We start from the raw sequence: 13,703 nt of genomic DNA, 5'->3' as shown, positions 1-13,703 counted from the left end.
TACACCCTGCCCATCTGGCTGGGTTATCCCAGGCACTCTGGGCTGCTTCCAACACATGTATAAACATGAAACATAAATAATAACAATCTGATCCCATATAAAAAGTACATTAACTTTAAAATGAACATCTTACACTAGTGGCCAAAATTGTGGATACCTTTTGTGAAAAGTGCATTTCTGAGGTTTGATGGCTCATAACACCACTTTTTTTGGAATAATACCATAAAATTATATAGCAATGGAAAGATAATTTAATGAAGAATTTAATGCAAGAAATTTTATGAAGGAGTATTTATTAGAACAGCAGTCATAAAGAAAAAACGTGAAACCATTGGTAACCTTTAGCTTTAATAACGGCCTTACAACGCCTTCGCATGGAGTGAACCAAGTTTTTTAGTTCTGCAGCTGTAATAATGTGACACCAAGACTGAATTATTGCCTCTATTAATTAGGCTTTATTGCTGGGTTGCTTCTGACTAAGAAGTTTCTTTAGTCGGCTCCATAGACTTTCAGTTGGGTTAAGGTCTGGGCTATTCCCAGGCCATTCAAGCAGTGGAATATTATTATCTTCAAACAACCTTTTGCACACAGCAGCAACATGACATGGAGCTGAATTCTGTTGAAATATAAAATAATTAAATAAACAAATATTTATACAAACATATGTAAATGCTTCAATATATGGGGAAAGATCACATGCAGAACGCTTCAGTTTGGGCTCAAGTATTTCATTTATGTATTTTGGGAAGTTTACATTTCCATTGTCAGTGTGTGAAAATGCAAAGGACCTGACTTCCTTTGTCTCCTCAGCCTGGTCCTCATACCCTTGTCGGCATAAAGGAGTCCACAAGAAGAGTGCCCTTGCAGAGTATTTTCTGCTTTTATTCTTAAAAGTCTTTATCTGCAAAACAACCGACCAACTGTACACACATCAACACTACCAGATTTCACCAACCAACCCACATCCAACACTAACACTGACCACTCTATATATACAGGTACAATTAGGAGAAAGGTGGCATGAGTCATTGTAGGCCGCTGACTCATGCTGACTTGGTTCTTTTAGCATTAAAGAAACAGTGGCCAATTTTTAGCCGTGACACCCATTAATGACACAAATTCATAACACTAGCTGGGTGTTTCACAGTCAGTGTAATGCATTTAGGATGTAAATCTTCTTTGATTCTTCTACTCCCGTATTTCATGCCATCACTACCAAGCAAGGAGATTTGGGTCTCATTGCTCCAAATAACCCTATCCTATTGTTCCGCTGTCCAGTTAACGGGTTTAATCTTTTCAACCTTTGCTTGAGAGAGAACAATGGCTTTTTCCTTAGAATTCTAGCATTTAGACCAGTCCTTGCACTCAACTTCACATTACATTGCACCATGTCATCTTGTATACACCCAGATGATTTTCTTCTGTCACGTGGGCACAGTCTCTCCATTCTTCGATCATCACTTGCTGTTGTGCAACTTTTCCTGCCGTTACCGGTCTGATTTTGGAGTGAATGAGTTTCTTCTTTTTTAAAAATAAATTTTATTAACAGGCCAATCACATCACATTAATTCCAAATAACAATAATTCCAAATTACATAGCCAAATTTTTTAATTTTTTTGTTGGGGGTACCCATGCTTCAAGCTCCGAAAGGGATCCGATCATCTCTCTTGCTGCTGCTTTAATTACACAGTTCTGTCAAAATAATATTCACAGTTTTGTTCAATCTTCTCTTTGTTGTTTTCATCATCTTCTTCTTGTTATCTCCTTTCTTTGTGATCTCTGATAATCTCCACAAGCGGGTTGAAGACAAACAACGTTATTTCCTGTGTGGATTTTACACTCATCCAAGAGCCATACAAGTAGACAGACGCCATTTCAACACCTCCGTACAAAACATTCTGACAGTCTGTCCTGATCTCCCCAGGCCCGCCGCTCCCTCATAAATTTTCTCAGGGGGCCCTGCTAGGCTGAACCCACACTCCAACACAGTAACAGCCATAGTCCTCCTCCCCCTGGATTCCTGCGGGCGAGCCTGCCATGATAAATCTCTTTTTATAACTGCGTCACAAAGGACTTACTTTCGTTTCCCGATGCCCCATAAGCCACGTCCTTGCATAGTAACTAATTTCCACACAGTTCTTATTTCTCCTGCTTGTGATCAGTAATTGCAACAATTCTTTTTTGGGGGAGGGGAATTATTGGGTACTCACATAAGACAAAAAAAGAAAAGTTTTTCTCCCCCCTCCTTTTCAGTCTTGCTCCGACATACCGATCCTTTGATGAATCTTCTTGATTTATTCCTCTTCTTGATTTATTATTAAATCCAGCCCGTCGCTCCTCTTCCCTTTAGTTAGCAGTCCTTATTCCCGATCATCGCTTGAAGCATGTGCCTTTGCTTCTGTTCTGATTGTTTATTTTGAGCTCCCGCAACTAGCTGCGCAGATCAGAGACAGCGTCCAGGAGAGCTGACCCACACGAGGGCTTTTGTGCCTAGTGCCCTCACCCCCTTTCGAATCTGGGGGTGAATTATGGGCACAGCAGGCAAGGCAGCGTTCCCCATTCCCTTGGGGTAACGAGGGAGGCTGCATACTCCCATAACAGCCTCTTAATTACCTCGTGTGAGCCAGAGAGATGGTATTGTCGGCCATCCTCCTATGCGCCCCCTAGCGGCCCCCCAGTGAATGAGTTTCTTATACCTCTTCAAAAATATAGAAAGGCCAGCTTTGGTTAAGTTTTCCCCAATCTTTCTTCTAATTTCTTCATAACTGTAGCCTTGTTCACTTAAAAGTATTAGTTTACATCTCTTTCTGGGTAACCAGTCAACTCTTTGTGCCATTTTTAAAATTTTATTATGTTCTGCAAACTCACTAAATGAAAGAACACAAAAAAAACCAGCCAACTTGATAGCAATCACATAAGACACTAACAAAAGTCAACCTAAGCAAGTAGTGCTTCTGCTTCCTATTTCTGGTTATTTGGCTATAATTTTTGATAGAATACAGCTAATTGAACTTTGTTGCATTATGTTCTTGCTCAAATTATTTTTCCACTGATATATGATTTTATGATATTACTCCAAAACAAGTGGTGTTATAAGCCATTAAAGCTTTGGAATACACTGTTTCCAAAAAGGCTTCCACAATTTTGGCCACTACTGTATATCAAACAAAGGAACATTCAACAACTCATCAGAATCTAATAATAAATATGTTGGTTAAAGACAATCAACAAAGGTAATAAACACACACTGAACTCCCTTCAGTTCTTCTTTATTCGTTCCTGAGGCTCTAATCCCTTTTTGTCTCCATTGCAGATTGTGATGAATTGGAAATTGAGAACAAAGGTGACCACAACAAAATCCCCAGAAAGGAGAAGTCACATAAAAATTTGGAGTGTGGAGAAAGCTGCAGTCAGAGCTCCCATTCCACTTCCCATCAAAGAAATCTCATTGGAAAGAAACCCTGTCAGTGCGTTGAATGTGGAAAGAGCTTCACTAATAGCTCCGATCTCACTTGCCATCAAAGAATTCATACAGGGGAAAAACCCTATAAGTGTGTGGTATGTGGAAAGAGCTTCAGTAAGAGCTGCAATCTAACTTCCCATCAAAGAATTCATACAGGGGAGAAACCCTATCAGTGTATGAAATGTGGAAAGAGCTTCAGTAAGAGCTGCAATCTCACTTCCCATCAAAGAATTCATACAGGGGAGAAACCCTCTCACTGTGTGGAATGTGGAAAGAGCTTCACTAATAGCTCTGATCTCACTTCCCATCAAAGAATTCACACAGGGGAGAAACCCTATCAGTGTGTGGTATGTGGAAAGAGCTTCACTCATAGCTCCTCTCTAACTTCCCATCAGAGAATTCATACAGGGGAGAAACCCTATCAGTGTGTGGAATGTGGAAAGATCTTCACTGATGGCTCGTCTCTCACTTCCCATCAGAGAATTCATACAGGGGACAAACCCTATCAGTGTGTGGAATGTGGAAAGAGCTTCACTGATAGCTCCTCTCTAACTTCCCATCAAAGAATTCATACAGGGGAGAAACCCTATCAGTGTGTGGAATGTGGAAAGACCTTCACTTATAGCTCCTCTCTCACTTCCCATCAGAGAATTCATACAGGGGACAAACCCTATCAGTGCATTGAATGTGGAAAGAGCTTCACATGTAGCTCCTCTCTCACTTCCCATCACAGAATTCATACAGGGGAGAAACCCTATCAGTGTGTGGTATGTGGAAAGAGCTTCACTCATAGCTCCTCTCTAAATTCCCACCAGAGAATTCATACAGGGGAGAAACCCTATCAGTGTGTGGTATGTGAAAAGAGGTTCACTGATAGCTCCTCTCTTACTTCCCATCAGAGAATTCATACAGGGGAGAAACCCTATCAGTGTTTGGAATGTGGAAAGAGCTTCACTTATAGCTCCTCTCTCACTTTGCATCAAAGAATTCATACAGGGGAGAAACCCTATCAGTGTGTGGAATGTGGAAAGAGCTTCAGGAAGAGCTCCAATCTCACTTCCCATCAAAGAATTCATACAGGGGAGAAACCCTATCAGTGCGTGGAATGTGGAAAGAGCTTCAGTAAGAGCTCCAATCTCACTTCCCATCAAAGAATTCATTCAAAGGTCAGAAAAACCCTTCATTATAGACTTCCGGTTGGCTCGCCCGATTATGGCGGACAGGAGTTCTTTCGCGGAAAGGGCACCGGCGCTTCGAAGACAGGGGAGAGTCTCTAGAGCACAGTGGCGCCCCGAAAAACCCTCAGATTGAGCTTTCTGAGGACCTGGAGTTCCTGCAGGTGTCGGGAACGTCTCCCCTGCTCCCCAAAAGCTCTAAAAAAGAGGGCTGAGTGAGAGCGGGGTTGGAGACAGTGGCACTAGGGAAACAATTCGCTTCCTTCAAAGCGCGAAGCTCTGAGTCCTGCGATTGTGAGCAGCCAATTCCTCCAAGGGAAAAATTTTTTTTGGACTATCCCTCTTGGAAATCGTGAGTAAAACGATTTCATTTGGAACTTTGAATTGGGAAGGAAAGGGATTTAAAAACAGAGGTCGATCCCTTTCACTGAAGTAAAAACGAAAGCAGCTAACGTTACCAAAAGCCGCAACTTTAGTCTCATCTTTTAGAAACTTTCAAGTCTTTCCTATATCCCCCTTTCTAGCAGGGGAAGGGGGGGGGAGACAAAAAATAAATTTCCCTGCAGAAGAATTAGGGATTTTTCCTGAACTGTTGTATCTTCTTTGTGGAAGCAGACCTCCCGGGTGAGGGGAGGCTGGACTCCATTGTGACGCAACAAAGGGAATGGAAGCTTTCAACTTTCGTTTTCCACTTTGGAAAAATACAAAGTAACCACAGCTGCCAGAGCTCAACAAATACCTGGAACTCTGCAACTAAGTTAAAGACTTGAAATAAACTTTTGGGACTTGTTTAAAGGAGAAAATAAAGACTTGTACTTATATTTACTAGATTGAAAGACTGTGGTGAGGAAAGACTCTTACTCTGGAGTGGGGATTTTTGCAGTTGGGAAACAGTCTGTTTATCCTATTGTCTCCCTCTTTTGACTGTAGCTGACCTTGGGGGGGGGGGAATAAAACTATGGGTGGGGCTGACAAAGGAGACAAGACAGAAAAGTCAGAGAGACTGGAAAGAACAAAAATTAAACCAAGAAGAGAATCTAGAACACCAACATTTGAAGAATCAGTAATGCAACTTCTTCAGGAAATTAAAACAGAAGTAAGAGGGAATCAAAAAACCATTCAAGACTTGAGGAGTGACTTTTCTGAACTGAAAGAAGACCTGAAGACAATGAGGTCCAACATTACCTCACATGAGGAAAGAATTACACAACTGGAAACGGTAAAAATTCGGGATTTAGAGACTGTCTAGCAGCAGGCGTTAAATTTGATTGTGTTTTTGGAATTAAAGGAGAAGGAGGCTCATCTGAGACTGAGGGGAGTGGTCCAGAAGGAACAGCATAACTTGAAGGGTTGGCTCATTGAGGAATTTTCAACTTACTGGGAGATCTCAAAAGAAGAATTGAATTTGTGGATTGATAAAGCATATAGATTTGGTCCTAAAAAGGATTCTAAAATCACACATGACTGTATGGTGATTTTTAAAACAAAGGAACAAAGAGACATGATACTGGGTAAAGGTAAAGGTACCCCTGCCCATACGGGCCAGTCGTGTCCAACTCTAGGGTTGTGTGCTCATCTCACTTAAGAGGCTGGGAGCCGGCGCCGTCCAAAGGCACTTCCGGGTCACGTGGCCAGCGTGACGAAGCTGCACTGGCGAGCCAGCACCAGCGCCGCACATGGAAACGCCGTTTACCTTCCCGCTATAAAGCGATACCTATTTATCTACTTGCACTTAGGGGTGCTTTCGAACTGCTAGGTGGGCAGGAGCTGGGACCGAACGACGGGAGCTCACCCTGCCGCAGGGATTTGAACCGCCGACCATACGATCGGCAAGTCCTAGGCACTGAGGTTTTACCCACAGCGCCACCCGTGTCCCTATAATGATATTGGGGCATCACTATAAAAAAAGTTTAAAGATAGATGGGAAAGCGCTGATCTTGTTCAAAGAGGTCCCATGACATTTTTTATCTTTGAGAAGTAATTATTCAGATCTGGCAACTGCCCTAAGGAAGAAAAATATCTTCTTCAGGTGGGAATTCCCAGAGGGTCTTTCCTTCAAATTTCAAGGGAGGAAACAGAGAATCAGAACTGTAGGAGAGAAGGAGAGATTTCTGGAGAAAAACGCAAAAGAGCTCGGTTTGGAAAGTTCCCATTCTCTGGCTGTAGGGGCTGAAGGACCCTAAAAAATTAAGATGTCTTTAAGAATTTACTCCTGGAATGTTAATGGCTTAAATTCCCTGGAAAAAAGAAGTCGAGTTTTCCATACCTTGGCAAGAAACAATTTGGATATAATTTGTTCACAAGAAACCCATGTTACTAGACTACATAGAAAAATTTTACAGAATAAAAAACTCAGACAGGACTTTATTTCATCAGACAAGGTAAAAAAAAGAGGAGTGGTGTTTTATATTAAAGAAAAATGGAACCCCAAGCTTTTGTTAAGGACGAGGAAGGGAGATACATTGTGGTTGAAATTACAGCACAAGGCGACAAATATCTTTTATTGGGAATTTATGCACCAAATGATGGGAAAGTGGACTTTTTTAGGAACTTGGACTTGAAGCTCAATGAATATTTGGATTACAAAATAATATTGATGGGAGATTTGAATGGAGTAGTCTCCACATTAATGGACAAATCACAAGACCAAAAAGTACAAAATGCAGGCAGATTTCCAAAACTGTTTTTTGAGATGGTGGATAAATATGACCTGTCAGATATATGGAGACTACGAAATCCGACTGAGAAAGATTACACATTTTTCTCAAATTCCTCCCTAACATTTTCAAGAACCTATTATTTATGGATTACCAGAGATTTAACTCCAAGGGTATAAAAAATTCAAATATGTCCTAGGACATGCTCTGATCACAATGTAGTGTTATTGGAAATGAAATTGTATCTGCAGGGTTCCTTCAGATGGAGAATGAATGATGGGTTGTTGAGGAACGATTTGGTGGTGGGAAAGGCCCAAAAGACTCTAAAAGATTACTTTGAATTAAATATAAATACAGAGGTAGAAGCAAGAGTCATTTGGGATGCTAGTAAAGCTTTTATGAGAGGTTTCCTCATACAACAGAATGCTATACAGAAAAAGATACAAAAGGAAAAAAGGAAAAAATTCTTTCTCAAATAAAAGAGAAAGAAAAGAATTTAAGATCAAAGCCTAAAAGCCAACAGATACAAAAAGACATTAAAGCTTTGCAGACTCAATTTTCTCAAATTATAAATCAAGAAATAGAATGGAAAATAAAATTAATGAAACAGAGAACTTTTGAATCTGCAAATAAATGTGGGAAATTGCTGGCTTGGCAATTAAAAAAGAGAAACAAAACACGATCACAAATATTGTAATGGAGGGGAAATCTGTGGAAAACCCTGGGGATATTAGAAAATGTTTTCAGAAATATTTTAAACAACTGTATAAAAAAGGTAAAGAGGATAAAGATAACATTGAGCAATTTCTTAGAACAAATGAAATGCAGAACATTCCCGGAGATAAAAGATCACTACTCAATGACATGATTACAAGACAGGAGGTAGAGATAGCAATAAATCAGATGCAATTGGGCAAAGCCCCGGGACCGGATGGATTATCTGCCAAATATTATAAAACTTTTAAAGATTGGTTAATTCAACCTTTGGCAGAGGTATGTAATAAGATACTGAGAGGGGAGAGGGCTCCTGAAACCTGGAGAGACGCATATATAACCTTCATACCAAAATCTGAACAAGGTAGATCAGATGTAAAGAATTATATACCAATTTCATTACTTAATGTGGATTATAAGATATTTGCAAATATCTAACTTGTTTCCTTGACCTCCTCACACCTCCCCTTTTTGTATTCCCATTTAAATAATTCCCCCTTCTTGTTCAGTGAGATAGGGAGAGAACGAGGTACTGGGACAAAGTTCATTTCAGATTTCTCAGATCTAAGCAATTTGCTATTAAGCTAAGCAGAAGCTTTCACGATTCAATCATGGATTATAAAATCATTGTAGAAATATCTGGTTATATATGAATATATATGAATATATTGATAATTGATAACTGATTGTATGGATAACTGATTATATGAAAAGCATAAGGGTAAAATGTTGGGATACTGCCAGGGAGACAAAGGCCATGAAGCCCCCACATCGATTCCGGACGATCCATCAATCTCCTGTAGATACAGTATCAGTCAATTAGCGACACGAGCTTCAGAAATAGCTTGCCACATTCCAGAGCTGGTGCACGCTCTATCAGCAGAGTTCACACAATGAAAGATGCACTCAGGAGAGCATATTTACAACTTTATTCAGCGTTGGTCAGAACAAAGAAAAAAACATGACTGCCTGCTTCGATGTCTCAGGCACAGAGAGAGAACAAAAAGCAATAGACAAACAGAAACTTCCTGTGAGCAGGAAATACGTAGGCTGTGACTCACAACATCCTGTTCCCTTTTTAAGGTGGAACGGAAATATCCTAACATCCTCCCCCTTTCCGTGTAACCTGTAGTACCTGTGGTTCAACCCAATTGCAACCTCTGTACATAAACCTTAAGTTGTTCTCTGTTAACAACCTTAGACAACAGATCAGCAGGAATTTCATTTCCTGGCATGTAGGACACCTGAATGAGTCCTTTCTGAATACACTCTCTTGCACGATGTAGCTTAATCTGCAAGTACTTGGTTCTTTGCTTGCAACTCTCTGAGTTCAGCAAAGCCAAACAGGATCTATTGTCTTGATACACTTGTATAGGACATTTCACAGAAACTCCGATGTCCTTAAACATCAACCATTCACAATCCATGAGTGAAAATGACAGAGCATCGAGTTCTGCTTCACAGGAACTTAGGCTAACTGTCGTTTGCTTCTTGCACAGCCAGTCAAACAGACAGTGGTTGTACATGTAGCATACTCCATAAGTGCTTGTACCATCCGTGGTGTCACTTCCAAAACTAGCATCTGCAAAGATTTCAAGACCTCCAGTCTTCTGACTGGTGAACCTCAGCCAGTAGTGCAAAGTCCCTTTCAAATAGCGGGCTATGCGCTTTCCAATCCTGAACAGTAGGATTGTTGGCATGTCTGCTAAGCAGGTTAGTGCTTACAGCAATGTCAGGTCTTGAACATCTAGCAATGAAATTCAACTTGCCTAGAATGCATCTGTACAGCGTTGTGTCAGAAAACGCTTCAGCAGTACTGTCTACCTGGTAACCTGTCACCATCGGTGTGTCTGCTGGGTTTGCATCAACCAAATTCAACCTGGTTAATACATCAGCAATTTTCTGTGTTTGGTGTACCAGAAAATTACCTGCTTGGTCCCTCTCCACCTACAGAGAAAGATAGTTGGATACCTCACCAAGATCCTTCATGTCAAAGTGCTCCTTCAGCTGAGCTAGGGTGCTTTGGTAAAAAGCCTGATTCTTCCAAAACATCAGAAGATCATCAACAAAACATAAACAATACAGTTTGTTTTGCCCCTCCTTCTTGACAAACACACATGGATCAGCTTTGCCTTGGTGAAAACCTAGAGAAAGCAATGTCTCAGTGAGTTTTGTGTTTCAACACCTGGCACTCTGCTTGAGACCATATAAGGATTTCCACAGTTTACAGACCATTCCCTTCTGTATCTGCATTCCATCAGGTGGAAGCATAAACAGCTCCTCCCCCAAAACCCCATACAAAAAAGCTGTATTAATGTCATGATGGGAAACATGCAGTTTCTCCTCTGCAGCGATTTTGAGCATCAGCCGAATGCTCTCATACTTGACGGTGGGTGAGTAGGTCTCGTGGTAATCCTGTCCTGGTACCTGTGAAAAACCTCTGGCAACCAATCTGGCTTTGTGTCTGACAACCTTGCCATTCTGGTCTGTCTTGGCCTTGAAGACCCATTTGCTGCCAACTAGTCTCATTCCTGGGACTACCGGTACCAGCTCCCAAGTTTGGTTCCTATTCAAGGAATCAACTTCAGCCTTCATGGCATTAAGCCAAGGCTCAGCATCTTTAGAGGTTAACTCCTGAACCTCTTTGAAGCTTGAAGGTTCCCACACCTTCTCTGAGCTACTAAGAACAGCAGTTGCCGTCTTAGCAAACTCATCAGGAAATCTCTTTGGAGGGTTGCCTATTGTCACCCTTTCAGATCTGCGTACTATACGCAAGTCTTCGTCACTCATCTCCTCCTTCTTAGGAGAAAAGTGACCAATGGTGAACAGTGGTTCTTCCAGTTCATTGTCAGACGCATCAGATGGTCTGACTGAGGCCTTTGCGCTCTTGTAGTCTGCTGTGTCATCACTGTCGCTGACATCAGCAGCAGCGCCGCCCACTGAGCTGGAATCTGAACTCTGATCATCATCCTCATCCTCAGCTTCCTCTTCTACCTCAACATTAGCTGCCTTTTTCACATCTTCTTCATCCTCCTCTGGGTAACTCTGGAAAATTCCCACATTTCCCCCCCACTTAGGATTGTACTCAACACTCTTTGTGAACTTAATGGACTTAGAATCAGTCATCCATACCCTGTATGAACCTTTTTCGTACCCCATGAAGAAACCATGTGCCCCACGCTTCCCAAGCTTGTTGCTTTGTGGGGTGTGTACCCACATGTCAGAACCAAAGATTCTCATGTGCTTGACGTAAGGTTTCTTACCAAACATCTTCTCATAGGGAGTACAACCAATAGGTGATGACAGTCTTCTGTTATAAGAATAAATGAACGTGTTCAGAGCCTCCCCCAAAACTTCTCAGGGAGATTGGCATCATGCAACAAGGTTTTTAGGCCTTGAAGCAAAGTCTGGTTTGCTCGCTCCGCAAGTCCATTCATCCATGGAGATCTAGGCGTTGAGAGGCCACGCTGGATTCCCTTCTCAGTCAGGAAAGCTTCAAACTGCTGAGAAGTGAATTCCCTGCCCCGATCAGTAAAGAGACAGCCGATTCGTTTACTGTGAACATTCTCCAACCAAGCACAGAATGCCTTGAACCTAGGAAACGCTTCCAATTTCTGCTGGAGCATAAACACATGAATGTACCTGGAAAAAGAATCAATTAGAACCATGAAGTACCTTGCTCCACCCAAAGAGGGCGCAAGTGGACCAACCAGGTCTGCGTGGACTAGCTGGTAGGCTTTTGAAGCCTGCCTGCTAGACTCCTTGCCTTTTGGAGCAACCTTCACCTTGTTCTCTGCACAAGATACGCATTTCATGTATCTTGCTTCTGGCCATCTGCTGGCTTCTTCCTTTGTTTATTTCCAGTCTTTGGACAAAACTTCTGAGTGTGACCTTGGGTCCCACAGTTCCAGCACTTCACAGCTGCCAACGCTTTGGCTCCCCCTGGAGGCTGGAATGCTGTCCCACCTTGCTCCCCCTGAAGCGCACAAGCCAACTCAGCTGCATTCCTTCTATCGTATTCGTTTTGCAGGGTCGCCAAGACCTTTGTAGCAGTGAGGTCCTGCGCAGGGAGGGTCGCCAGCTGACTTGCCACGGCATGGTAGCTTTCATCCAGGGAGTCCAGGATGAGAACTGCAAACAGTGACTCAGGCATTTTGAAACCTCTCTGAGTCAATTCCTGTCTGAGATGCTGCAAATGTAAAACGTGGGCTCTAAGGTCTTCCCCTGGCTCCAAACGCTTCCTGTGCAGCTTTCTGAAGTAAAGCAACACAGACCCAGCCTCTCGTCAGAGATGACAGGCTTTAAGCCCATCCCACATCTCACGGGCACTGGCCTTGCCAGCCAGGGTGATTAACTCTTCAGGAGCTACTGAGAGCAAAATTATCCCCATGGCTCTTGAATCCTGTGCCTTCCATTCATCTGTCACAGGGCCTGGGGGGTCCTCAGAAATAGTATTCCACACACCAAGCCTTCTCATCTGGCCTTCACAGTACCTTGCCCAGGTCTGATAGTTGTGGCCATTTAGCTTTGGTGGACACGGAGCAGCTTCTGAGGATTGTAAAAGATCCATCTCAGCTATTCACTTGAGCCGTGAGCCTTTTTTACGTCAGAGGCTCCTTATCTCGGCAGCTCATTAATCATGAAGCCTCTGGCGCGGCTCCCAGGCCAATTAAGCCAGCCGGACATCAAAGAGACTCTGCCGCGGCAACGAAAAGCCTTAGCTTTCTCTTTTCCCACACATACCTCAGCAGTCTGTCGCAGTCTTACTCTCCTGTAAGTGCCGTGAATCTGGGCCCGAAACCTGTTGTTGGGATACTGCCAGGGAGACAAAGGCCATGAAGCCCCCATGTCGATTCCAGACGATCCATCGATCTCCCGTAGATACAGTATCAGTCAATTAGCGACACGAGCTTCAGAAATAGCTTGCCACATTCCAGAGCTGGTGCATGCTCTATCAGCAGAGTTCACACAACGAAAGATGCACTCAGGAGAGCATATTTACAACTTTATTCAGCGTTGGTCAGAACAAAGGAAAAAACATGACTGCCTGCTTCGATGTCTCAGGCACAGAGAGAGAACAAAAAGCAATAGACAAACAGAAACTTCCTGTGAGCAGGAAATACGTAGGCTGTGACTCACAACATCCTGTCCCCTTTTTAAGGTGGAACAGATATATCCTAACATCCTCCCCCTTTCCGTGTAACCTGTAGTACCTGTGGTTCAACCCAATTGCAACCTCTGTACATAAACCTTAAGTTGTTCTCTGTTAACAACCTTAGACAACAGATCAGCAGGAATTTCATTTCCTGGCATGTAGGACACCTGAATGAGTCCTTTCTGAAAACACTCTCTTGCACGATGTAGCTTAATCTGCAAGTACTTGGTTAGGAAATATTCTAACATAAAATTTCTCCACGTCCTGCTTCATTCCCCCCTTTCAAGCTTAGAAACAGGATTCATCTGTTTCCTGAGCTTGACTCTCATGTTGAAGCCCAGAATAAACCACTGTTCCTTTTAGAGGAATTTGTTCTCGGGGGGGTCTCACAATGCAGTTGCTCATACTCGTGGTCCTCCACCTCTCCTTGCACAGGAGGCAGAGCCCAATATATAGCAAGGACTTGAGGATCAGTGAGATGATTAATATTTCGGGCTATCATTCCTCTAAGCAAAGACAGCAAGGAATTACATAGGGA

General features: G+C 42.5%; 2 protein-coding genes across 10 annotated transcripts in view; one reads left to right on the top strand and one right to left on the bottom strand.

The window, feature by feature from the left end:
• Positions 1 to 6,010, top strand: part of LOC310760737 (uncharacterized protein) — a 305,377-nt gene extending 299,367 nt beyond the window's left edge. For all 4 annotated transcript variants that reach the window (XM_083609850.1, XM_083609848.1, XM_083609847.1 and 1 more), the window contains one exon: positions 3,315 to 6,010. In XM_083609850.1, coding sequence (XP_083465976.1) covers positions 3,315 to 4,741 — 1,427 coding nt within the window. In that variant the 3' untranslated portion in view covers positions 4,742 to 6,010. The remainder of the gene's footprint in view (positions 1 to 3,314) is intronic.
• Positions 1 to 13,703, bottom strand: part of LOC310760712 (uncharacterized protein) — a gene marked incomplete at its 3' end in the record, with an annotated part of 296,144 nt that overhangs the window by 136,370 nt on the left and 146,071 nt on the right. The gene's annotated exons all lie outside the window — the stretch shown is intronic.

Source organism: Podarcis filfolensis (assembly GCF_964270895.1).
Source record: "Podarcis filfolensis genome assembly, chromosome: 4".
Lineage (NCBI taxonomy): Eukaryota > Metazoa > Chordata > Lepidosauria > Squamata > Lacertidae > Podarcis > Podarcis filfolensis.
The sequence above is the reverse complement of the archived record's forward strand: the minus strand, read 5'-3'. Positions and strand labels throughout refer to the sequence as shown.